The sequence below is a fragment of the Condylura cristata genome, unplaced genomic scaffold (genome assembly GCF_000260355.1).
Source record: "Condylura cristata isolate star-nosed mole 26May11 unplaced genomic scaffold, ConCri1.0 scaffold00002, whole genome shotgun sequence".
Lineage (NCBI taxonomy): Eukaryota > Metazoa > Chordata > Mammalia > Eulipotyphla > Talpidae > Condylura > Condylura cristata.
This window is the reverse complement of record NW_004567103.1, coordinates 43,529,578-43,554,746: the sequence shown is the minus strand read 5'-3', so window position 1 is coordinate 43,554,746 and position 25,169 is coordinate 43,529,578. Positions and strand designations below refer to the sequence as shown.

The 25,169-nt window shown below is 35.3% G+C and overlaps 1 protein-coding gene across 3 annotated transcripts in view; it reads right to left on the bottom strand.

Moving 5' to 3' along the window:
• GPR155 (G protein-coupled receptor 155) overlaps window positions 1-25,169 on the bottom strand; it is a 41,719-nt gene that overhangs the window by 10,420 nt on the left and 6,130 nt on the right. For all 3 annotated transcript variants that reach the window (XM_004674516.2, XM_012728060.1, XM_012728062.1), the window contains exons 3-13: window positions 18,302-18,701; window positions 16,305-16,470; window positions 15,056-15,211; window positions 13,673-13,756; window positions 13,002-13,119; window positions 9,480-9,564; window positions 9,297-9,387; window positions 8,014-8,224; window positions 5,536-5,640; window positions 2,877-3,013; window positions 1,327-1,422 (exon numbers count right to left, since the gene is read on the bottom strand). In XM_004674516.2, the coding sequence (XP_004674573.1) occupies window positions 1,327-1,422; window positions 2,877-3,013; window positions 5,536-5,640; window positions 8,014-8,224; window positions 9,297-9,387; window positions 9,480-9,564; window positions 13,002-13,119; window positions 13,673-13,756; window positions 15,056-15,211; window positions 16,305-16,470; window positions 18,302-18,701 (1,649 nt within the window). The remainder of the gene's footprint in view (window positions 1-1,326; window positions 1,423-2,876; window positions 3,014-5,535; window positions 5,641-8,013; window positions 8,225-9,296; window positions 9,388-9,479; window positions 9,565-13,001; window positions 13,120-13,672; window positions 13,757-15,055; window positions 15,212-16,304; window positions 16,471-18,301; window positions 18,702-25,169) is intronic.

Sequence of the window (25,169 nt, the reverse complement as noted above, 5' to 3'; positions counted from 1 at the left end):
TCCTGACCCCCCAGCTGCTCCCCTCAACAGGTAGATCTGCCTGTTCTGCTCCCCGCTCTGTCTCTGGTGAATTGTCTCACCCTCCTCATCTCTGGCCTGTACCCCAGTTCTGTATGAATAAATAAATCTTAAAAAAAAAAAAAATGGCACGACTTTCTGAAGTTAAGCTTTCCTGGTATGACTGTGTGGAGTGGGTTTCTGAATGCAAAATGTTAAGCAAGAGTATGACTTTTCAACCTGGTGTTTTAATAGTTCTTGGGTCAGGTCTTTCTTGCACAGTATCTCAAATCAGGTCTTAAACAGTATCACAAAGTAAGGCAGGCATGAGGCAGCCCTTGAGATGCTCATGTCCGTCTGTAATAACCTGATTGAAGTCACTGGTTATTTAGACAGCCAGAATTGCTCCCACAATAATGGCAAAACAAACTGGAAATATTTCAAGAAATCAAGGTTAGGGAAAACTTACAAGAGTATCTACTAATAAATGTTAACTAATTCATATAGACAGTTCAGATCTAAAAGACAAGCCCAGTAATTTTAAACACATTTTTTTTCCAGCTAAATAGTAATCTTTAATTAAAAAGTAAGGGATTGAAGACAACATTAAATTTGAAATTTGCACATAAAAACCATTTTATCAATATGTAAAATGTCATGTATACTCAATAGTGACACAAAGACAACAGCACCTGTCATTTTAGGTCTTTGTGGATTTTAGTTTCTAATTTTTAAATTGAGGATGATAAAAACTGTGAAGATTTTATTGTGATGTTTATGAGAAAATTAATGTAAAATGCTTACCAATGCTTGGCATATATTAGACTCTGAAAGAATAGCAATGACTATTATTACCCTTTCCAAAATTTGTTCAGTCACCACATTTTAAAAAGATTTAAGTACCTATTGTTCAACAAAATATCAACATATGAATAAAATGATGTCCATCAATATAAAGAGTAAACTAAAGACTCAGGGAAGGTAAGTCATTTTCCCAAAGTGATTTAGTAAGGCCGCAACAAAGTTTAAAAAGAACTTGGAACATCTTGTCTCTGCTTAAATTATCATTCTTTATCTCAAACCAAAGCAAAAAAAAACGTTTTGGTATTTGTGATTGAAACACTCAGTGTGCATTCTGATGACTTTAACCAATATAATAATTCATCTCTACTAGGAGATAGGCAGCAGCTGTCAGCTGTCATGCCCACCAGCAGCTGGCAAACAGACTATGCCCTTTGGATTTAAAAGAAAACAACATCCGCACCCTCCCCCCCAATCAACCCATCCAAGAAAAACAAAAACCCTTCAAAGTTCTCAATTAAGAAATACCTGGCCAAAGTTAAACACAGCACAGAAAAACTGTAACTCAACATACAGTCTTCCAGGCTCTTGGTTGAATAGCCACCATAAACAACTGGAAAGATTCTGTAAAGGAAGAAGAAAATAGTACTTTAAAATGAAGCAAGCTAATCATTTTTCTCTATCCAGCACACAGTACAATAACTTATCTACTTAATAATTAGGGAGAAAAAGATTAAAGGGAAAAACACCGAGAGAATATAGAGGCTTTGTCTTTTGAACAAGAGGTTTCAACCTCTTCTCTTGACAGATGTCATTCAAACAGCATCTATTCTGATCAGACTTGAAGCACGAAGACATGAGCCATAATACAGAAGCTTACATAATACATCAGGGCTGCCGACTAGCCTAAGACAGGGTTGATTTTAAAATTAGTTCTACACAATGAAAACAATCACATCACTAAGCAGCAATTCTTGGCAGCATTTCTTACTTTTGGATTTTTGTTCTTAAATAGCTGTTAAAATGTAACAAGCATCCCAATGTGAAAAGGGTAAAAGGGTTTCTTCATAGGCTATATGGTCCATCTTCTATCTCTGGAAAAGTTAACTTGAACTATCTGAAAGAACTATATAATAACAACTGACACTTCACTAATGAGGACCTGAAACTAATTTTAAAAAGCCTACGGTTATTAAAGAAATGCATTCTTCTTAAAGCTTATATTTTACTTTAAAACACATATAATATTCAACAGTGGTAAGAGTATTTTACAAGTCTGTACTAGTCCTTTAAAAAAAAATTAGTGGAAGGCATCCAAGGTCATATAAAAATTATTACTTCTTTGATCCAGGTTCCCAACTCCAAGACTATCATAAAGAAATATACTGCATAGAGATGCTTATTAGAGCACTTTGAAAAACTAGGAACAATCCATATGGAAGTGATTGAGGAAATTATAATGTATCATCACCTTTATGGTTGATTGAAGAACATTTAAAGTAATAGTTATTAACAACTATGCAGCACATGAAAATGTCTGACATAAGTGAAAAACGGGATGTAAATCTGGATGTATGATCAGAACCATAAAAATGTACCAAAAATAGAAGGTAGTTGTGTGATGCGTATTTCCCCTCCTTTTCCTATTCTTTTGTATGTATATTTTATAAGAAGTGGTGGTTTTGTTTTTGTAGTTACATATGGAGGCTATAAGTATGGGGAATATCTTCTGAAAGATCATGTAGGCATTTATCCATTCAAGTTAAAGAATGCATTAATAAGTGGCCCTGCATCAGCTATTTGGTTTTACCAAATTCTAGGCTGAGAGCATAGAACGAGTAAGTGATTCCAACCAATATAAACTATTGGGGCATGTATGCAACAAAGTAATGTGAATTATTCATTCTCTTCACCTACCTACCCCCAAACACTTAGCTTAAGATTAGGATTCAGATAGTCCATAGTCTAGCTGCCAACCCCTAGGAAGTACAACTAAATTTCTCCCAGATGCCTGAAGGAAAACCTTTGTCAAACACTGAAAGAAATGCCCCCTAAACAAAATCAGAAGAAACATTTACAGCAAACAGGCCAATAATGAGAAGTAAACACAGCAACACATGTCGAGTCAGTTGTGGGTCTCCACTCTGTAGATACTGTTCTTCTTCCTGGGCTAATATACAGCTCTGGGAGTTACAGCGACTCACACAATGATCATCTATAAGACAGTAAGCACAACAATTTGTAATCAGAGCTTTTTATTTGAATGCATTTTAAATTCATAATGACTTCCTAAGCAAACTACCACATATGCGCATTCAGCTCAGAATCAGTATATTATTTTAGATGAAATCTGAGGAAGGCTCCTTCATGTTGTTGTAGGATAGTTCTACTTTAAGGTCTTTTAATTGAGAATTAAGTGTGATTAGCATACAATAATTCCCTTTGACACTATTCAACAATGTAGCATCTATGGACCTAGCACTTATGTGCATGCACCAACACACACACACACACACACACACACACACACACGTTGTGTTAACATTAAATTAATAACTCAAGTTTCACCTGTGATAAATCTGTGTATTGGACAGGAATACTGTATTTTACCTAAATTTTGAAAAATTTATGACTATCCCATTCATCAAAGAGTTTAAATTTTGCCTTAGAAAAGACCTTTAAAGAACCAAACAAAAAATACTACATTTTTTTCCTGTTCGCATATGCAAACAAGCCCAATCACAGGGACTGTATTCTAAAATAGAGATGTAGGGGCTTTTGCAAGAAGCCCTTTTTTCCCTATCTCAGCTCCACTGTAGAAATGACACCAAAAGCTGAGAAAAACATCTTGACAAAATAGATGTTAAGTCCAACATACAGTTGGATTTTTAAGTCAGCTATTGAAAAACATAATTTTATACTTCTTACCCTCAACGTAGCATAAAAATTTATTTTCTCTAAAACCACCTTTTAGAAAAAAGGATGCATAGAGTTTAACTATGGCCTAGCATAATAGCTAGTGGCAGTGGGGAAGGTTTACTATGTTGCTAAGTAAAAATTAAGTAGCTGTTCAACTGTCTCAGTAGTATGATAGTGTTTTAATAGAAATTATTTGTGTAGATCTTGGCATAGAGAAATTCTAGCAGTATAGGTAAGAAACATGTTGTTAAAATATTATATACAGGTATTACAAAAGTGGATAGAAATAAATTTTACTTTCATTTGCTTTTTAAGTTTTACATATTACAATATTTATTTTGCCTTTGTGCTGTGCCAGTGTTTTGTTAAAGAACTTTACTTTTAGGTATACTGTGCAGGGAGAAAAAAAGAGGCAAGCCAGCCCTCCCTGCTGGAGCAACAGGTTAAAGCCCAGCCCTGCAAGCTAGCCACAGATGCTTCAGTGTGAATTCGATTCCCGACCAGGGGGGTGACCCACATGGCCAAGCAGTCCTCTCCTGTTTCCCCAGCTAATCCCCTCAGCTGTGTACTTTGTTGATCTGCCTGTTCTGTTCCCCACTCTGTTTCTATCTAGTGAATCTTCTCACAACCCCTGCACCTCTGGCCTGTGCCTCAGGATAAATAAATAACTGTATATAAATGTATAAATAAATAAATCTTTAAAAAAAAAAAAAGCAAGCCAAGAAATTCTGAAGTAAAGAAATTTGCTTTAGAAAAGAGACACACAAATAAAAGCAGAAAGACAGTTCAATGGAATCCCAAAAGGGGTTCTCTATGCAAAAGTCACTAAAGGCCTAACATCTGATAAGTTCAGTTTTCTATGGAAATGTGAATACTATTATATAAGATTTATTCTTTGTCAACATTTACTATGAATAATGAACAGTGTGTAAGTGATTTGCACATATAGTACTTAAAATTCTCACAACATTTCTTATATAAAAACATAACACCTGACAACAATACAGTTGACATATGCGTCACCATAAAGAGAACTTTTGTGGGTTTCCCTTCCCATATGATTATAATTAACTGAAAGTGCACTGCAATTTCACATAAATATGTTTAGTTGTTTTAAAAATTTTCAATCATACCACAAATGTGATTTGGTCTCTTAATCTAACTGCCAAAATATTACTTTTAGCCCTGGCCCTGGGAGATGGAATCAGGGGAAATTCTGGACATCTAAACCAGGAAATAAGGCCCCAAAAATGGCCCCCTTGGACAAATTTCTAGGAATTATCACTTTAATTAAATTTATTGGAAAATAATATGTGTGGTTTTTTCCAATACACATACACAGTACATACTTATTACTACATTATAAGAACTTTATTCTTTTAAAAGATGCATTATTATTATTCTGTTGGTACTTTCTACTACCTTATTTGAAATATATCTTCTCAAAGAATATGTATCCTTTTTTTTTTATAGATTTATTTATACATGCAAGAGATGGGGTATAGACCAGAGGTACCCAGAGACAGAGTGGGGAAAAGAACAGGCAAATGTACTGAAATACACTGCTGAGGGAAGCAGCAGGTAAGACAGGAGAGGTCTGCCATGCCATGTGGGTCACCTTCCTGGCTGGGGATCGAACTTGTGCTTTAGTGGCTGTGGAGAGCTTCATAGTGCTGCTCTTTAATCCCTTGACCACCAGGGAGGGCTCAAAGAATATGCATCTTCGGTAGAAAGTCTATGTAGAGTTCTTTGGAGGCATAAAGATAAATAACCAACCTCCGTTCCTTAGGCACACCCTGTCAGCCGAGAGGTACTTACTTTTATCAAAGGAAGGAATCTCAGGCCCACTGGTGCTTGTGTTTGCTGCTGGCTCTGTGGACTGGCAGTGCAAGTCACCATTTCCCATGGAGCAAGAACAACAACCTGTATAGATAAAAAACATGTCAGTGTAGGGCCCAACCACAACAGAAATAGACAACTTCAAGAGATGCCAAATAAAACAAAACTTGCTGAAAGTATTCAAATGTACATATACAGAAGTGAACAACTAAAGAGTGGTGGATATAGGATCAACCCCTTTAGATATTTTTCTTCATTGTTTAAGAAAAAACGTTTTTATCTATATTGTTTTATCAGCTTCTGTTGTTCTAAGAATTTGAAGGTTTTCACAAAATACATTTATTTCATCATTCTTTGAAAACATACATTAATGCTTTATTGCTTACTGTAGTCAAGTTCAAACTCCTTGGCCTAAATTTGAAAGCTTTCTATGACTGGGCTCTTTCTCCCTATCCAACCACTCCTGCTATTGAATTTTTTCAGAACAATTCTTTAGTGTTCACCATGAACTCTATTCTTATTTGGGTCTCAACCCTAAATAAGTTTGACATGGAATTCACATTCTTGTTAATTCATCCGAAGCCTCTCTTTATTGTGAGTTTAGCTCAAAACTCACTTCTTTCAAGAAATTATTTCCTTTAAGTTTAGAGAATGCAATAAAAGCAATTACATTCTTTTTTTCTTTTCAAATAAATACCCCTAAAAATCTCTTGTTGTTTTATAGGTAGACTGGTTTATAGAGTTCATACTGAAAATCTACTGTAAAGCTGTAATTGTTCCCCAAATGTATTCAGACAATCGCATGCAATATCCTTTAAACGTGGTGACATGTAGACATATAGACATGATGCTCCTTGACACAAATTATGATAGAAAAATAACTTCAGTAATAAAATTTAGTATGCAAAAAAAGAAATAATTCTTAGGCAGAAACTTTTATTGATAATGTGTTTTACTTTTCAGTAGTGTTCTTAAAAAGAAAAAGATTCCAAACTACAATCTATAATAAGCTATTACAAATGTCTTTCTAAATTGAAGATAATGATGCCACCTCAAGGTTAAAATAGAACCACAGAATAGTAGGAAAGAAAATACAGAGGTCATCTGTGCCCAGCCCTCTCATCTTCAGAAACTTAAAGGCTTAAATCAGCTAAGAAAAAAAACTGTTAAAAAAAAAAAAAAAGAGAGCGAGAGGGCCAGCTATTGCAATGACATACATGTGTGGAACACAAACACACACACACACACACACAACTATGCCACCATGAAAAATACTATGGCATTTTTTTCCCTTTATACATAAGCATTATATAAGTAGCTCATTAGCCTTCTCTTAACTAAACCTTTAATCTCATGTTAAAATAGGTTAATTTCCCTTTCAGTCATAATTCTACACTTACGTTCAAATCATGGAGCTCTCACAGAGATGGCAGAGGTGAGTGAACTAGTTTGGGTTAATGAGATTGGGCAAGGGCAGCCAGGATACCTAGTGTGTTATGTGTGATTACTACTAGCCAGGCAGAGAAGAACAGGGTTTGAGGAAGGAAAATAACCAGCAGATTGAAGAACCTTTTCTCTAGGAACATGAGTGAACTGGTATATAAGCAAATGCTTTACCATAGCAGTTCCCAAGTTAGCTTCAGAAAACCCTGGTGTGTCTTATCCACCCATCCATCCACTGAACAAATATTACTAAGTAGGTATAGTCAGCCTGATACCAGGCTAGGTGCTGAGGCTATAATTAAGGGCAGTCAGTGATAGCACTACAGTCTAGTGGGTTACGCATATCACTTAAAAAGCAATTATAAAAGAGTGAGCTAAGAGGAATAGCAGTATAAACATTATAGAAGCTTTCCTATGGAGATAGCTGTCTCCTGGCTCTCAACTGAATCATATTAAAGCTGCAAGCTAGTTTTCCTGTTGGAGATAATGATGACAAGATTTAAACAACATCTATGGTATGTAGAATTTGCTATTTTTAAAAGACAGGTAGAGAGATAGCAGCAAAATTCTCTGGGCTTAAGACATAGTTCAGGGCTCCCCACTCAGGGGATTAAGAAAATTTAAGAGTTTGACCTGCCTGAAAACAATACCCAGACTGGTTTATAAAATGAACTTAAGTGTACACAATTTAAAGCAAGGTGGGTAAGGATGCTGGGCATGATCAGAAAGTTTAGACTTCAGGAAAGCAGGTTTTGGTGAAAACATTTTTGAATTTCCATTTTAAAGGAGAAAATGGCCAAAAGGATTAAAAAGAATGAACTTCTAATAATATAATCAAAAGATAAGAATCTAGTATTGAACTTGCAAACCCTTTCTATTATTGACTATGATTCAAGTTTCTCACTGACAAATATTTGTGATATTTTAATCATTAATAAAGTTCCCTTAAATAAAAATATTTAGGATAAGCTATAAAATAGCATGTATGAATATTTTAGATATTTAAGGTCATACTTGTTTCTGGGATAGAACTTGTAAAAGGTTCAGGTTCGCTTATTGGCACAGGATTCTCCTCAAAAGCAGTATCTCCAGGCTCTGCTTCTTTGTGGTTCTGAGACTGGTCAAATCCTTCATAGCTCCCTGCCTGGGTGGTGCGGTTCATGCACATGAGTGACACACCGGCTATAACGATGCTGCAGAACAGGGTGACGGCCGTGATAATCATCTGCCAACATTGGGAAAAGATCATTAAGCCACTCTTTACAATCCCAACTTGGTAGCAGCAAAGGTAAAGGGTACTTTTTCGTGAAAGATGCAACATCTCTATAGTCAAAAATGCTCTGAAGCAGTTCTTTAAAAAGGGCAGGAATATACAAAGTATTAAGTTACATGGGAGAAATTATGGTTTGCTTATAGTCATGAGGTATCTAGATGTTTCTTTCGTACATCAAAGTCACTGATTTCCTCTATTATCAATTGAAATATTTGCTTACAAACCTTTTCTTTATTTCATCATCTTACTTATTTTATTACATAGTTTCAATGTACTTCAGAAACTAGCGGATTTTTATGGTTCTTCCCCTGGAGAATTCTGATTAAGTCCTATAAGCCTCCTACTTGACAGCTTTTCTTTCTTTCTTTTTTAAAAAGATTTATTTTATTTACATATGCATACAAGAGCTGGGGTGTAGGCTGGAGGTGTTGGTGGAGGGGAGAGGAGTCACCAGAGACAGAGTGGAGAGCAAAACTGGCAGGTCTACTGAAATACACTGCTGAGGAGAGCAGTGGGCAAGACAGGACAGGTCTGTGCCATGTGGTCAGTCCCCTGGCTGGGGATTGAACTTGTGCTGCTGTGACTGAGTTAGACTGAGACTTAACCCCTTGTGCCACCAGGGAAGTCCCTCAATAGCTTTTAAAGCACACTTTCTCCTAGATACTTTTTGGTCTGCAATTTATATATATGCTAGTATTAAAAGTCAAGACTTAGCTTTTATTTATATTTTTGCGAACTGATTAAATGACTTTAAATTAGTTACTCTTTCTTCCAGTAGAGGAAACATAATTCAGAAGCATGTTTGAGACCCAGTAAATTTCAAACATTTAGAAATCCTCTCCTAAAAAAAAATCACAGACATGATTTTTTTAATATTTCATATTTAAGGGATGATTTAAGAAAGTAATAAGGATCACAGTATGATATTAAGAAAAGTTGGAATAGATTTTAAAAATTAATTTTGACATAAGTATACCCAAACACATTTACAAGCTAAAAAGAGATATCTATAAATTCTTCTTACCTGCTCTTTTCCATAAAAAAAAGCAGAGTCAATGCTCTCTCCATTATGTTTCCCTGTTATCAAAAGAACACCAACAAGGAGAGCAGGAATTCTGTAACAACAAGGATTTAAAGGTAAAGAAAGATGGTGAATAGCAACTTTGTGTATGGAAACAAGAAAGGGAAAAGAAAACTACCAACTTACCCCCAGCCAGATATTATAATGATTCCAACAGGAATTTGTACCCTCTCTCTTTTTTTCAAAAGAAACAAAGAAATTGCTAGAAGACCTAAGAACAAGAAATAGAGATGAAAGATCATTAGTGTTGATCAGATCATGGAACCAAATAGTCAACAGTTTTTACCCTACATTTTACTCCTTCTAAGTAAATGCTGTCCCCAGTATTTTGAATCAAGTTATTTTTCTCTAAAGTCATTCATGTTTTCCCTTTCATATTGTTAACATATCCAGATCTTTTTATTTTATACTTGATTCCTCCCCGCCACCAAAGTCCAAATCACTTTATTCTTTTGACTGATACATCTACAATCTCAGTGTATTTGGAAAACAAGTTTAACTGCATCCAGGAAGATTCTGAAAGTAAAAACACACACACTCAGTGGGTGCTAATAAGTGTAGGCAATTCTTAACCAGGTTATATTGGTAGAAAATGTCTACATCTAAATGACAGAACTTAGTAAAGGTACAATGTGAAATTAATAAAAACCAAATGTTTTAAAAATTTTGAGCTTTCCTTAAACCTTGCATGTAATTATTTATACAAGTAACATCTTATGTAATAAATTCTGCATATCTGTAGATTTTAGGTTCAAAATTAACCCTTTCATTTACACATAGGGAAATAGGGCTGCCTAAGCCACATAGCCAGCAGAGGGCAGAGCAGAACTAGAAAACCAGACTGACAAAAGATAGTCTTCCAACTCTATCAGTGCTTCTAAAACTCAGGGTTCCTAAGACACACTTTACCAGACATGGTTAAGTCTTGGTTTATTTTCAACACTAATCATCTGAACGCTCATCTTATAAGCCAAGGAGTCTCATGATTCCAGGCCTTACATTTGATCTTATATTAAGTTGGAACCAAATGATATCATAACACATAGTCCAAATAAACATTCTGTGGTAGTTTGACGACAAAAGCAGTGAGATTACCAGGTTATAAACCCATGTGTGGAAGTAAAGGCAAGCCAAACTAAAGAAGCTCCAGCTAAAGAATTGAGTTCTAGTTCACATTTCAAGCTTTCATTTAGAGTAGACCTTTATATCAGTTAAAATTGCTAATTAAAATTACTGAATTGATAGTTTTGTTTGACTCTTACCTGCTTGCTTTAATTATTTGTAGTTGTATATAAAGAAATCACACCTAGGCCTATGATCATACAGAATAGGTTGTAACACTATGCTATAGAATCAACTCCTTGAGAATTGCTTCTCTTTCTAGGGGATCTCCATGTTACTCAAGTTCAGAACATAAAGTACTGCAACTGCTCCTCCCTAAATAAACTTGTCCACTCTAGTTCAGGCTTTCAAATTCTAGAGAAACAAGTCACCAATTACAAAAAATATGACAATCGTGTTACAGTAATCAAGGACAGTCTTTAAGATCCTGATTAACAGAGGTTGAAAGGAAGAGATGTGAATAGTAACTATGTATATAGAAACATACCAGCAAACTACCAACTTAGCTCCAGCCAGATTCAATGATGATTCCTACAGAAATCTGTACTCATTATTCCAGATTTGTGAAGATTGATATTTAAACATACCAACTCTTGCTGTGACTCTCTCACTTACCAGGTTGTGAGTACTCATGTCCAAGCCAGTTGGACCCTATGGGCCAATTTTCCTCACTTGCTAAATTAAGGGGTTAGACTAGAACAGTGTTTCCAAAAGTGTAGACATGATAGGTGTCACAGAGGTGAAAACTTGAGGATTGGTTTTGTGTTGATTTTAACAAGTGCTTTAGAAAATTAGTACATGAAACCTGAGATTTATCTCAATTTACAGGTTTATCTCAATTTACAAAAGTAAAAAAGTGAGTCAATTTTAAGGGGAAAAGGATAAGAAATATGCAGATATGACAAAAATCATGTGGCTGATATGCAAATAAGTAAAACTGCAAATGGCACAATATAATGATTTTTTTAAAGATTTATTTATTTATTCAAAGGGAGCTGGGATACAGGCCAGAGATGCGGAGGGTGAGAGGATTCACCAGGGACAGAGTGGGGAGCAAAACAGGCAGATCGAGGAAGTACACTGCTGAGGGGAACAGCGGGCGGGTCAGGAGAGCACTGCCACGCTACATGCCACGCTGCATGGCTACATGCCACGCTGCATGGATCTCCTCCGGGGCAGGCGGGGATTGAACTCATGTGGAAGTGACTTGAGCTTCTCAGTGCTGTGCTTTAACCACTGCGCCACCAGGGAGGGCCCCAATATAATGATTTTTAAATGACATTTCAAGTGTCAGGTTTTATTATATAATCATAATCTCAAGATTAAAGGTCATCTAGGTCAGGGAATTCATAATGCTTCGTACAGATTTTGGCATGCATACTTGAAGAGGACTTTAGGGAAACTTGGGGCTTCTTGATACTTTGATCTATTTGCTGCTGTCTTATTTTCATTATAAACTTATTCTTAATAAACTTAAGTTTCATTAGAAATCAAGCTGAATCATCTGTATCTGAAAGTTTAAAAAAAAAATGCCTTTAACCTTGACGAATATTATGCTTATCAAGGTGTACTTGTGTTAAAAAAAAAAAAAAACTTCTTGTTTGCACTTAATTTTTCATTCTGTAATGAAATGGTTGCTTTACTTCAAAAGGCTGTTGACTTAGATGGGCACAGCTTTTGATCCTGAATGCGTGAAATCAAAGGTCTGTCCTCGGTAGCCTGCCTACCAATAGTGTTGCTAGCTCGCCCTATCATCCTACAGTTCCTTTTCATGTGCCACTTTACATGTTCACATTTGTGGTATGAACACAAACAGCTATACAAAATGTTTTACAAACATGCTAAAATAAATGCATTGAAACAAATATTATATCTTTAGAATAGCAATGTGCTACCACAATGTAAATATCCTTTTCTGGAGATATCTGAAACAAGAAAGGTCTTTCTTATTTGGTTACTCTTTAATTTCCACCCTCTTTTATTCACTCACTTTTTTGTTCTCATATTATTCTTTTCCCCACTGCATGATGACACAATCTAATTCATTGAGTGCCTGCCATATATATATCAGACATAAATACTCTGATTTCATTTAATTCTCAAAATAACCTTATTAAGTGCAATAATCCATTCTAACAGACAAGGCTACAAAAGTTAAGTTATTTGCATAAGCAAGAGTCAGCATTATTTTATTCAGTTCCCTTGGATTTTAAAAGTGAGCCCTGGTACACACCTTCCACATCTCTGTTCATTCTGTCTTTTTTCCACCAGTCTCAGTGTCTGTTCTTGCGGTGTTTCTAATGGGAATCTGTGCTGATGACAGCCTAGAGTCAGTGACAGCAAGGAAAAGGACCATGTAACTGATAACTACCAGAGTCCCAGCAGAAGTAGAGTACATTAGGAACAACTCAGCTGTGCAGACTGCCTGCATGAGTGGGTGGAACTACCTGAGTGAATGCCTTAATCCCACACGACTAAACTTCAAAGAGATCACTGGAAGTTGAACACTTTCATGACCCATCTTACCTGTCCATAGGTAGGTGCTGTAGAGGGAGCTGTACAAGAGAACAAACACTAGGATTTGTCCAACAAAATTTTTTTCTTTAACAAAATTCCATATCATCATTCCAGCACAAACAATAGACTGAAGGAAAAAAATATGGAAAGAAAGGTCTGTCATGTTTATTCACAAGTATAATTTTCATTTTAAATTTTTGCTGAGTACTGTCAGCAACTGTATAGAAGTTATACTTAAACTTCAAGTTTTATGATTAAAAAATTTTTGTACAGAGCCTTTAACAGCATAAATATTCCACAGAAACAGCAGTGAACACATTTTATATACTAATCTTACACTTCGCAGTGGTTTACATAGAACGTGCCAAGTTTCCTTACACTATAATTTGTGACATACAAAAGATTTAACTACAAAAATAAGATCATGAGAGCTCAGTTTTTAATGATTCAATTATTTCTATTACAACTGCACAATTATCAACTGTCATTAGCCTCAAGTCTATATAGTTTACGACCTTATATATATAGTTCAGTAAATTAGGAGAAATTAATTGTAGCCAAGTTGTAACAGTAACTAAGCCATGTGGTAGTGATTCTGTTTTATAACTGGAAAAACCCAGCAAAGTAAATTTCCTCCATGAGAAAAACATAGCTCCGAATAAATTTGTTGGTTTACTAACCTGTGCAATAAGTAAATTGGTTGTAAGCATATGGGGAAGCTGTTTGTATTTCTTACTCAAGAGAAGGATAGCCAAAGACCAGATCTTAAAAGAAAAAAAGTTCCAAAAGTTAGTTAGGCTTATTAATCTTTACAATTAGGTATTAAATAGCTCATGGATTAACCTCTAAGGGAAATCTCTTTGTCCTGGCTTGGAAAGAAATTCCAAAATTTTATTTATCTTAAACTGTCTAGTTCCCAAGAGTGTTAAGGTAAACTACTATCCCTAAAGAAAAGTAAAAAGCATGGAGAGACACTATTCTAAATTAACTATCTAAAGATGCCATGGTCTGGAAGAAACTAATGCTTTGACCAGAAGTAGAGAGAGGTTCACAGTGCACTCTTCAGGAAAAGAGCTTTAACGGGAGATGCAGATACAACATACACCATTCTTAAATCTTCCCATTTTGACTTCATCATACTAGCTAATGAGCTTCTAAATTCCAGTCATTCTTACTGCAATCAGTATACATTGCCCACCTTAAGATTATCTTGTGTTCCTTATATTTAAAAACATTAAGTTGCTATTCCATTTATACAATGGCCAGCAAAGTACTTGGTGAGTTTTCTGCCTTTCCCCCCCATCATGTTATTTAGAATTTATAGTCTCTCTCTCTTCAAATTGCCCAATTGATCAATGGGCACAGATTTTTAAGAATATGCAAGTTTAATTTCCTAAAATTACTCTAATTATGTATTTACTTGTTGTCAACATACATGTTCATCCCTATCTCTGTTCTAACAGTAAAGTTTTGTTTTTTTTTTTTTAGCCAGAATGTTTGAATCCAATGGGAAACTTGATCTTTCATCTAGTTCTCAAGTGTTTATGTATTCAGTTTAAATGAAACACATTCAAAAAATTGCACTAACATTAAATAGGAAGTTGGTCATGATCCCAAGATCCCTTCCAACTCCAGACTTCTACAGCAACTGGTATTTGTATAGTGATTTGCTCTCTGCAGAATGCTTTCTATACATACCATCTCATATTATCTTTAAAACAATTCATAAAAATAGGTAAAATGTATCTCTATCCTATAGAGATAATGAATCTCTATAAGAGCAAATGGATCTTATAGAGGTTAAGGTAATAGATAATAGAGGTAGTTTATGATACATCTTGAAGTCAAATCCAACTCTGACAAAATCTCATATTTTGTCTGCTATGCAATCTATCTCTCCATTGGAAAGATAAAACTCAGAAGCCTGGTGTATTTTATGGGCAGGCTTCAGCTCTCTCTATTGCAAAAGGAATCATATTTTTAAATCCCTAACTTAGCTGTTACCAAGCTATTCTCAAATTCACTTTGTGGTTTTCATTTATTTCACACAGAAACACACTTACCAAGGAGACCAGGCTGATAATACTTATATCAAAACTAACATTCTGGATGGCATATGCCAAAGGCTTAGGGTCCATAGTGGGGAAGGTCAGTAACCAGGCAGAAACATACATGATTGGAGCAGACACAAATGTGCTTATTACCATTCCTGAGGTTATCTGCAAAAATGATATCAATGTGAATCACACTTTCACTTAGACAAATTACCTTAAAATTTAAATAGCCAGAACATATTAAGGCATTCTAAAATAAAAACAAGAGTCAGGAAAAAGGACATATAGAATCCAGATTACTATCAAATACTCCCCTTTTCCTTGGAGTCCTTAAAAGAAAATACAGTTAAGTTTCCTTGGAAGCTCTTCTAAACTATGCTCAAGTTATATTAATGTACAATATAGACATCCCACTGCTGATGGTTATCTTCCAGGTTGTAGAAAGTAAATTATATCAATGACCTACTTAAACCAATGTCTAGTTTCCTTCCATGCTATTTCATAAGATATGAGGCAAAAAAAGCAATTCAAAAAGAGGAAAAGTACATATCAGTATTTTATAGACTAAGTAATGAAACTGATCTTCATTAAGCACTTTAGCTCCTTTACGTTATATTTAAAAAATATTTGCTCTGATGCAACAGATACAAGTTAGTGCTTAGATGTTAACAATTTACTGTTAACAGTTATTTATTTAATGCAGTAGTTTACACTAATGGTTGAATAAAATGCATCTGTCTCCTCAAAATTTCAAGTTACCTTCCTGTAAATAACTTTTAGGCTTAATTATAAATACAGCAATAATATATTTGCAAATAAAAAGATTATTCAATAAAGTCATGGTTGAATAAAGATCCTAAATTAACTAAGTCTGTTGTTGAATGATGCCCCCTTACAACAAGAGTTTACAGACATCAAATTCTCCTGAAAGAATGCTGATTCCAAGGACCAGGAAAAAGACAAAACTTGCAAGAGGATCATAGATCTGAGGCATCCAGCAGGGGAGGGGGAGGGATAGAAAGAACACAAGGGACTGTAGTGATGGTCACGGGTACTGTGGTGGTGGGAGAACTATGGGATCTACATCTGAGGGGGAGATCAGCTATTGTCCAAACATGAACAACATCGTAGGAAAATACATAAATACATTTGTGAAAAATATTGTAACTAACAAAAAAATGCTGATTCCTGTGTTTAGAAAATTAATTTTTCTGCTAACCACACAAACAATCAAACTTAGAAAGCAGTATATACATACAATCTCTACTTCCATGTTGAACTGTGTTGCAAAGATAGCCACTCCTGGCGCTACAGGAAAGACACCATACAAGAATGCATAATTCGATAAACTTGTATGGTTCACTACACTGTCGCCCTTGTCCAAGAGTTCCACCATTTCTCTGCATAGAAGTGGCAGCACCAGGCTGAAGAAACAAGAAATGCATTATTCATTTGATATCAAAGCACGCTGGTCCTTAAAAAGTAAATTGCTTTAGTAAACTTGACACTAGATCATTCTACTCTACCCAGGAGGTGTATATCTATTTGCACACACACACGTTTTGCTGCCAAATGAAGGTACTTTGTTGTACAAATCAAGAATTCAACTTGGAGCGATTTAATGTACAATACTCTAGAAATACTTCAAAGATTTTCTTTTTTTGAAGTACTCTAAAGAGCTAGCATGGTTTCTGCTGTAAGACAGATGTCTTGGGTGACCAATTCAAGAACATTCACTTAATTCAACTTAAATGATGCCCATATCCTTTGCCCATTGCCAGAAACATTGGTGGTACAGACTGAGACAGTATTTTTGGATCTGACTGTGGGGATATGGTCAAGTACAGCAATCCTGGTAGAATGTTCTCAGATGGCACCATAGAGCTGGTAGTGACCCATCTTGCTTTCTCTGAGGCACAGGCAAAAGGAAGCAGCTATACCAATAGTTTTCTTGCAAAAAAAAATTGTAAAAAAAATTATATCTGCTTTCTTTATTAGATCACTGAAATAGTAAAAGAAAAAAGATTAAAAACTTTTTTCCAAGAAAATTACCCATTGAAAAAAATATGATAATTAGGGGTTTAAATGGTTCAAATAAGAATGTTGCTCAATTAGATTCTAATATCAATAGAAAAGTTGGTATCTTACAGTTCTTCATCTTTGTAATGACAACAAGGTTTGGCAAAGAGAACTGAAATAACTGATATACAACAGAAAATTTATGGAATTCTGACTGGGTGAAGAGTCAATTAAAGAAATCCTTCAGGATTCCATAGAAAGAGCTTATCAACAGTAGCTGAGCTAATGGAGCTTTTCTTTAAAAAGAACAAGATTGACAGCATTACAGAGAGCAGTACAGAGACCCACCAGGACAGAACAAAGAACTACTCTTCTATGTATTTTTCGATTTAAAAAAAGATGAAAACATCTAATAAAGGTATAAGGCTCAGGAGAAATGACTTGAAAAGTAGAATATTTAAATTTTACTTATAAGTTGAACTTGTCACTACTATTATTGTAGAACCATATTTATCACTGTAGCAATGCTAACTAATGCTTTATTTCCAAAGAGCCTAACACCACCATAACATTTTTTCAGAACTTTCATTTTTATATTGCACTGGTTTCATGAATTTAACTATCTATGCAAGAGCTAAATTCAATAGTTAAGTATATCTCAGGTGCTTTGGGCATAGATTACAGACAGTAATTTATGTCACCTGTACCATGAAGTTCAATTCCATGATTAAAGAACTAAGTAAGCTGAAGAGCTATTAACTATGCAGTTGATGAGAAATTTTAATTTGACAGGATAGGAACAGATGGTTGGTTGATAAGAATCATTCAGATATGACTTACCTATACTTAAAAAGTTCAACCACCCTCAGAATTCAGAATATTTCTCCCAAACTCTTGAAAAAATGTTTACATATAAAATTATTGTTTTCATAAATATGCTACTTTAGGATTTTAAAAGATTTAGAAAACTCAGAAATCATGCAAAATCTCTTTAAAATATGACCAAACTAGCACAAATTAGATGACATTAATTTATATTAAATTTAAAGGAAGCCAATAGTCTTTATTTCCTGACAGGAAATGGAAAGAACAATCTAGTTTTCTTTCCATAGTTTCTTTTAAATCGCAACTACTCACTTAGTAGTAGTTTAAAGAAGAAAATGGCTTCAAACATAACCCAAGGAACTGGGAGGCTTTCCCAAACTATAATCCCCAAGATAAATAAGTGAAACTTACAGTTTCGCTGTGATGAGAAGAATCAGGACCACAAATGCTGACTTCTTTAGTTTCTTTATTTTTCCTACCATTGTCAGACCAAGATAAAATAGGGCTGCTCCAGAAAAAGAATTTGCAAGTCCATCAAGAAAATTTTCCATATATACGGGCACCGTTTGATCAAGAATAAAATTGAAGGCTATGCCAATGAAGACCATAAATACTATTGGGTTCTGTAATACACGCAGAAGTCCAAGTCCCACGATTTTTACTTTGTTTTGAGAAGCATTTTGAGTGTCTTTCCACTTCTGGATTTCACAGAAGATAAACCCTATAGGGTTTAACATCATAAGAGATACTGGTGCCACCAAATAAATATACTGGAGATATTCTGGATATGTAGTTTGATACAAAGCTTCAACTGCAAAACAAGGATTAAAATGGACTAATAAGTGACCACCATAGAAATATATTAATATATTATGATATAATAGTCTCAGGGCTAAATTGCAACATATCATAAATTAATGTAAATAGTGCCTAATGTTGCTTATAGCCTACTTTTAGAAAATGCGTATTTTAGTAATAAAGCTGAAATGGAAGAAAAACTATATTGATAACACTGAGCATATAAAATGATAGTCAAAATTAAAAGTATTTTTAGTAAAACCTTACTAATTTGTACAATCCAGTAGTAACAACAAGCTGATTGTTAGTTCCCTGGTCAGAGAGGTATCATTGGGGTGGAGGGCAGAATTCAGAGTACAGGGGCTTGAGGAGCGACTTGGAAACAATGAATGAACAGACCGGCACTGAAATGATGGCATCCAAGCTATACAAGAAAAGATGTGAAGAGGTGGGGACAGCTAGGAGTAAAGGGGACAGAGACCAGAGCTCACTATGAACTCCCAAGATTTATGTGTAGTTGGAAGTTTAACAATTTGGAATGTGTTGGCTGGTAAGCGACTGAATTTCCCAGTTTTTCCCGAAGACCAGATGCAGGATGAGGACATGGGAGATGGCAGCTCAAACGCCATTGATATAAACATCCTGGAAATGAGGAACTAGAGTGCAGAGAATTTGAGGTGTAGTGCACATGGATGCTAATGTTGAACAAGATAAGGGCAAAACAGGCATACAGAAGATGGAAGTGAGCTGGATACTGAAGTCTCCAGTGAATGAGAAGGAATGACTAGACCGAGGTCAGCGGATGACAGCAATGAACATCAGTAGTATGTCAGGCAGCAGGAAGCTCAAAGAATGCTTTTTACCAAAAAAGCAGAGAATGCTTGTTTCACAGTGGTACTGGCTGGCCAGGGAGGATGCCAGTCCTGCCTCCCAGACTGCTCATGTAGTCTGCAGGTAATGAGAAAATGGGCAGCCGCCGTTTGAGAGGAATGAAAGGCTGCGAATGCCTTCAGAAAGGAGGGTGAAGATGCCGTTGAAAGGTAGGATAAGAAAGCAAGGGGACTACAATAGAGTCATGGAGGTGCAACTTTATCTAACCTGAATTCTAATACTCTCTTTTAGGAAAACAAAAGCATCATTTTTTTCATTTTTTCCATTAAGCACGTTCCCAAATGCAAACCAATTACTTCATTGGTTCACTGAAGAACACGGCTATTTTAGACTTAATGATATGGTATCATATACACACAGTGGTGTGCTATATTTTATGAGTGACTAAAGGGATTTTTTCAAGGGTTTGACTATATACACGATGACTTCAAGAACCTAACCAACGTTTAAGATGAGTCTCTTTGAGAGGGAGTAGGTGGGATGGATCACACTTCTAGCAATTTTTTGGTGTGAGGATTGGTAGCCTGGTCTTAGGTGGACAGTGGCAACTTAGAGTACTGGAGTAAGCAAACTGGTGTATACACACATTTTTGGCAACGAGTTCTGAAATTATTTAACCTAGTACATGTAAAGGCTTATTCATAAATAATTAGAGGTTGAGAAAGATAAAAAAAAAAAACAGCCATAATCACTAGGAGAGAAGCAATCATGTGAGAAAATGTAAAAGATTAGGTTTCTCAATTTACGTTAAGATAAAGTGACACAGGTAGGAAATATATTTGTTTACTTTCTCAGGATAGGTTAAGTTCAGTTAATGTCATACACATGGCCCACTGAGTTATATAACTGGGTTATATAAGCTTTAGAAGTTCGCCTTGTTCTCATTTGCTAAAACCTACTTTTTATACAATTCAAATCCTTTTTTCTTACAGCTAAGCATATATAGAGGTATATAATATTGTCAAAACGAAGCAGTGGCTGAACAAACATACCGGATTACATAAAATTTCACAAATTCTTTCCACTATTGACAAATTTCATATATTAATGCTATATAACTTTTGGTGGTCTTTTATGTTTTATAAGGTTTCATCTTGTAAGTAAAAATAAAAACATTTTTTAATTGATTTGCCCCTTGTTTATACAACTACATCATTCAGAGAGTACAACTTTACATTTTAACATGTGCACATAAAAAGCAGCACATTTGGTAACTATCTCTAGATAACTACACTTCTGCTGGTTAGACAGTCTGTCTACAAGAGAAAGCCATTCATATCTTTGCATCACTAGTTTTTAAAATAGAGAGTATGTTTTTGAAAAGTATAAGAATTTTCCCAAGCGCCCAAACTAAAATGCTTCAGGTATTTCCTTGGACCATGTACAGTGCACAACACCTCTTAATGCATTTTCCCCAGAAATTTACATCGCCAACATAGTAGCACTTAATCACCATCATATAATGGATACAAAGATGTTTTTAAAAAGCTCAACGCTGGCCCTCCCTGGTGGCGCAGCGGGTTAAAGCACAGCACTGAGAATCTAAAGCCACTTCCTCATGAGTTCGATTCCCGCCTGCCCCGGAGGCGACCACATGGCGTGGCAGACCTCTCCTGACCCGCCCGCTGCTCCCCTCAGCAGTGTACTTCTGCCTGTTCTGCTCCCCGCTCTGTCTCTGGTGAATTCTCTCACCCTCCGCATCTCTGGCCTGTACCCCAGTTCTGTACAAATAAATAAATAAATCTTTAAAAAAAAAAAAAAGCTCAATGCATATTTGAGCGATTGTACTTATTATAGATGGAGCTTTCTTTTCCAAGACCTTTTGTATTTTCTGCTATGACTAATTTAAAAATCTCAAAATTGGAATGAGATTACATACCTGGACTTTTTTTCTTTCATTGCTGACATTATCTCAATTTTAATCATTCATTGCTGACAATATTACTTAAATTTTACCTCATTCATTGCTGACAATATTATCTAAATTTTAATCTTCAAAAGTTAAGATTTTCCCACAGGTCTCACTGCTCATAAGAAAAACTGTGAAAGCTAAATTTTGACACTTACAGATCAATCTTTACAACTGGTATAGATTACCTAGCTCATCTATTCTTTAACGTAAAGCCTCCATCAGTCACTTTAGTATCATAGTTGCATAGGACAAACACCAGATTAATAATTACTGTTTCTATAAACTGATCACTTCCTGTATTCTTGAAATCTCTTTCTTATTTGAACCTCACTTACTATTTAAGGTCTGTCTCTGGTACCACTTCTTCCATCAAGTCTTCAATCCCTTTTTTGGATTGTTTTGGTAACTTGTTTCATGTTATTATTACCTCAATAGAGTTTATGTCTTCAAGGCACTCTTTATAAGCCCCCAGCACAAGTATGAGCAAATCTGAGATATTTGCTACATGAAACTAACTTATTAAAAGCTTCAAATATAGCAAAAATGTATACTGTAACAGAAATTTATATTTAATTGTTATTCACTAGCCCATTTTTTTAAATCCAAAATTTTTCATATTCTGAATATTGATAAAACAAGTTACCAAAGGGTGATTTGAAGTCAGTGGAACAAGTATATGAAGGTATAAGTATAATCTCATGGTATAGCAAAAAATTGGAAACAAATACTTGTTAAATTATTTTAAGAATAGGGTTCAAATGAAATTACAGTCCATCTCTGACATTCACTTGCATAATTACTTAATATTACACATTTATCTGTAAATTGGCAGTGCATTTTTTGCTATCAGTCAGAAGATAGTTTTATGAGTACAGTGACCTAAACCAACAAATTAGATATATAATCATGATATCAAGTTCTATTACTTTCTAATTAATTAATACTTATAAATAAGGTGGGGGGGAGGGAAGAATCCCCACGATGAGGAGTTATTATATAGTTTTAAAGAACTAAAGACAAAATTAGCCACCTACTGTGGCTCCTATTTTGATTCCTGCAGGGTTTCAATCCTTAGCAAATAACACAAAGACCCAGACAAGATCATTCTATTATTTAATGGCATATAGTTAAATGCTTCATTTCCTTTCTGTTTACAGCTCAAGCACTAGAGCATAATTATGATTAGTCAGGGTACTTATGCTATCAGCATTGTTTGAAGAATAAATTATAGGACTTAACTATGCCCTATTAGTATCTTTTAATGACAGAGGCAGGGAACCATTCTGATTTGCCGAAATCAACATTTCACCTTGGTAGATTTTTAGTTTCTTCTCACGTTCAAATTTCTTAAAGTACCTTTGAAAATAATTGTTCTAAATAGCCATGAGCTGCTTTTTTAGTCTGTAATAATTCCCAGTATTATTCTACTTGAATATAGATAAATCATTTTATTATAATTTTAAAGATTGTTTTAATAAGTGTCATAGTACAAAAGACAAGGAAATATGACTGTTCTTTTTTTTATTCATGAACTGACCTCCCTTCTTCCTGAGGCACCTGTAAAGTGGAATAAAGTTGTGGGGCACATGCGACCTTTGACAGGACTTCTCTATAGGCTATGATACTTATTTAGTAGTAATTGGCTAGAACAGAACAAAAGAGTGGGCATTCCTAAGCAAGTTCATGTCACAAATGGAAACAAAGGGTCTTCTCTAAGGACAGTCTTCTCTGTTCACCCTGGACAGGCCAGGGCAGATGAGCGTGGACAGCAACAATAAATAACCTCATTTATCATGCTGGAGAAATTATCATGGCTCTCCAGTTCTCTACCACATCTTTCAATTTGCAGATACAGTAGAGGATAATTCTGTCTATACTATTGGCTTCTGGTAAAGTTATGAAACACAACCTAATGTTACAAGAACTCATTTGTTATTGAAAAATAAAAATTACAACACACAATCTGTAAGCATAATCATCAGGAAATACCTAGGCTGCTGCTCGAATTTGATCATTACAGACTCATTGATTTAATGTGCCACATAAAAGAAGCAGTAATGACAGACACCTTGCTTATTTAGAATTCTGCCTCAACATAAAAATGGATCTATTAAGTCTTGTTACACATTGTATGGAATATTTTTAGAATACTATAAAGACAAAAAAAATCTTCAATTCCCTCTGAAACTAACGTAGAAGGGCTGGCTGGGTCTTCTGAAGATTAAATGAGCATGTTACATAACTGTGTGCCATAGAGAGCACCCAGGATTTAGAACCAGAAGACCTATGTTTGGGTCTCAGTCACCTGTTAGCTGTCTGACCTGGGATAAGACAGTTAAATCTGTGTAAGCTGTTTCCTTATTTGGAATTAAGGATAATCTTCTCTACCTCAAATTAGGTAAGTCTACTAGAAAGTACTCTTTAAATGACAAAATTACAAATGTTAGTTTTCTTTAGCTGTGGGTTTACTAATCTATAAGATCATGAAACTATATACTTGAAATTCCTGTATAAGTAAATACATTGATATTTATTAAATATTTAACATTTTTATACTGAACTACATCTTAGGTCCTGATACCATGCCTTGCCAAGCTCACATTATTAATGTTGTTGAAGAGATGGTCAAACATATTAACTCCTTGCTCTTTTATTCCCAAAGTATTTAAATGCTTGGTTCACCCCTAATTCTGAAATTCAATTTTCTTAAAGGAACACCTGTCTTGTTTCTTACTTTTTACAGCTCTATTATCTAAGAGTCTCTCTCATAAAACTTTTGTTCTACTCATAGTTAATTTTTTAGGTATATCTCTGTTTCTCATAAAAAGGATGGAAGAGGGTCAATGGTAGAGAAAGATGAAGTATAGTCCACTAAAATCCTTTTGGTGCCAGGTGGTAAATGGGAGAAATTTGAAAATTAATAGTAGATTTCAATGTTCCATTTCAGTATGTTTCATTCTGAGCAGATATTTTAATTTTACATATGACCTCACCACCCCACCATCTGACTTCAATTAGCATGTCTCATTCGATCCCTCTCTACAACTTCATTTTTATGGCCCTTGCCTGATATTTTATTATTTATCTTTCCATTAAAATGTAAAATTAGTATGTATGAGAACTTTGTTTAGAAATGTATTCCCAGAGGCTAGTATAGTAACTGGTAATATGAATGAGTGAATGATTAGATCCATAATTTTCTAGGACCTCATATTATGATATAAGGCCAAAGTATAACAAACTTTTCTTAGTGGCAGGGCATTCTGAGTAATAGAATTTGTTTCTTTTCAAGACAGTGCAGCATCCCAGGAATATACACAAAAGGAAACACAAACCTAGGCAGCTTAAAAGCTTGAAAAGGTGAAGTAAGAAATTTGGAAAGCTAAAAATGCCCTCACCATTTTTGTTCTTAAGAAATTAACTTCAGGCCCTCCCTGGTGGCACAGCGGGTTAAAGCACTGCACTGCGAAGCTAAAGCCACTTCCACATGAGTTCGATCCCCGCCTGCCCCCGGAAGTGACCACATGGTGTGGCAGACCTCTCCTGACCCGCCCGCTGCTCCCCTCAGCAGTATACTTTGTCAGTCATCCTGCTCTGCTCCCCACTCTGTCTATGGTGAAGCCTCTCACCGCCCCTGAGCCTCTGGCCTGTACCCCAGTTCTGTACAAATAAATAAAT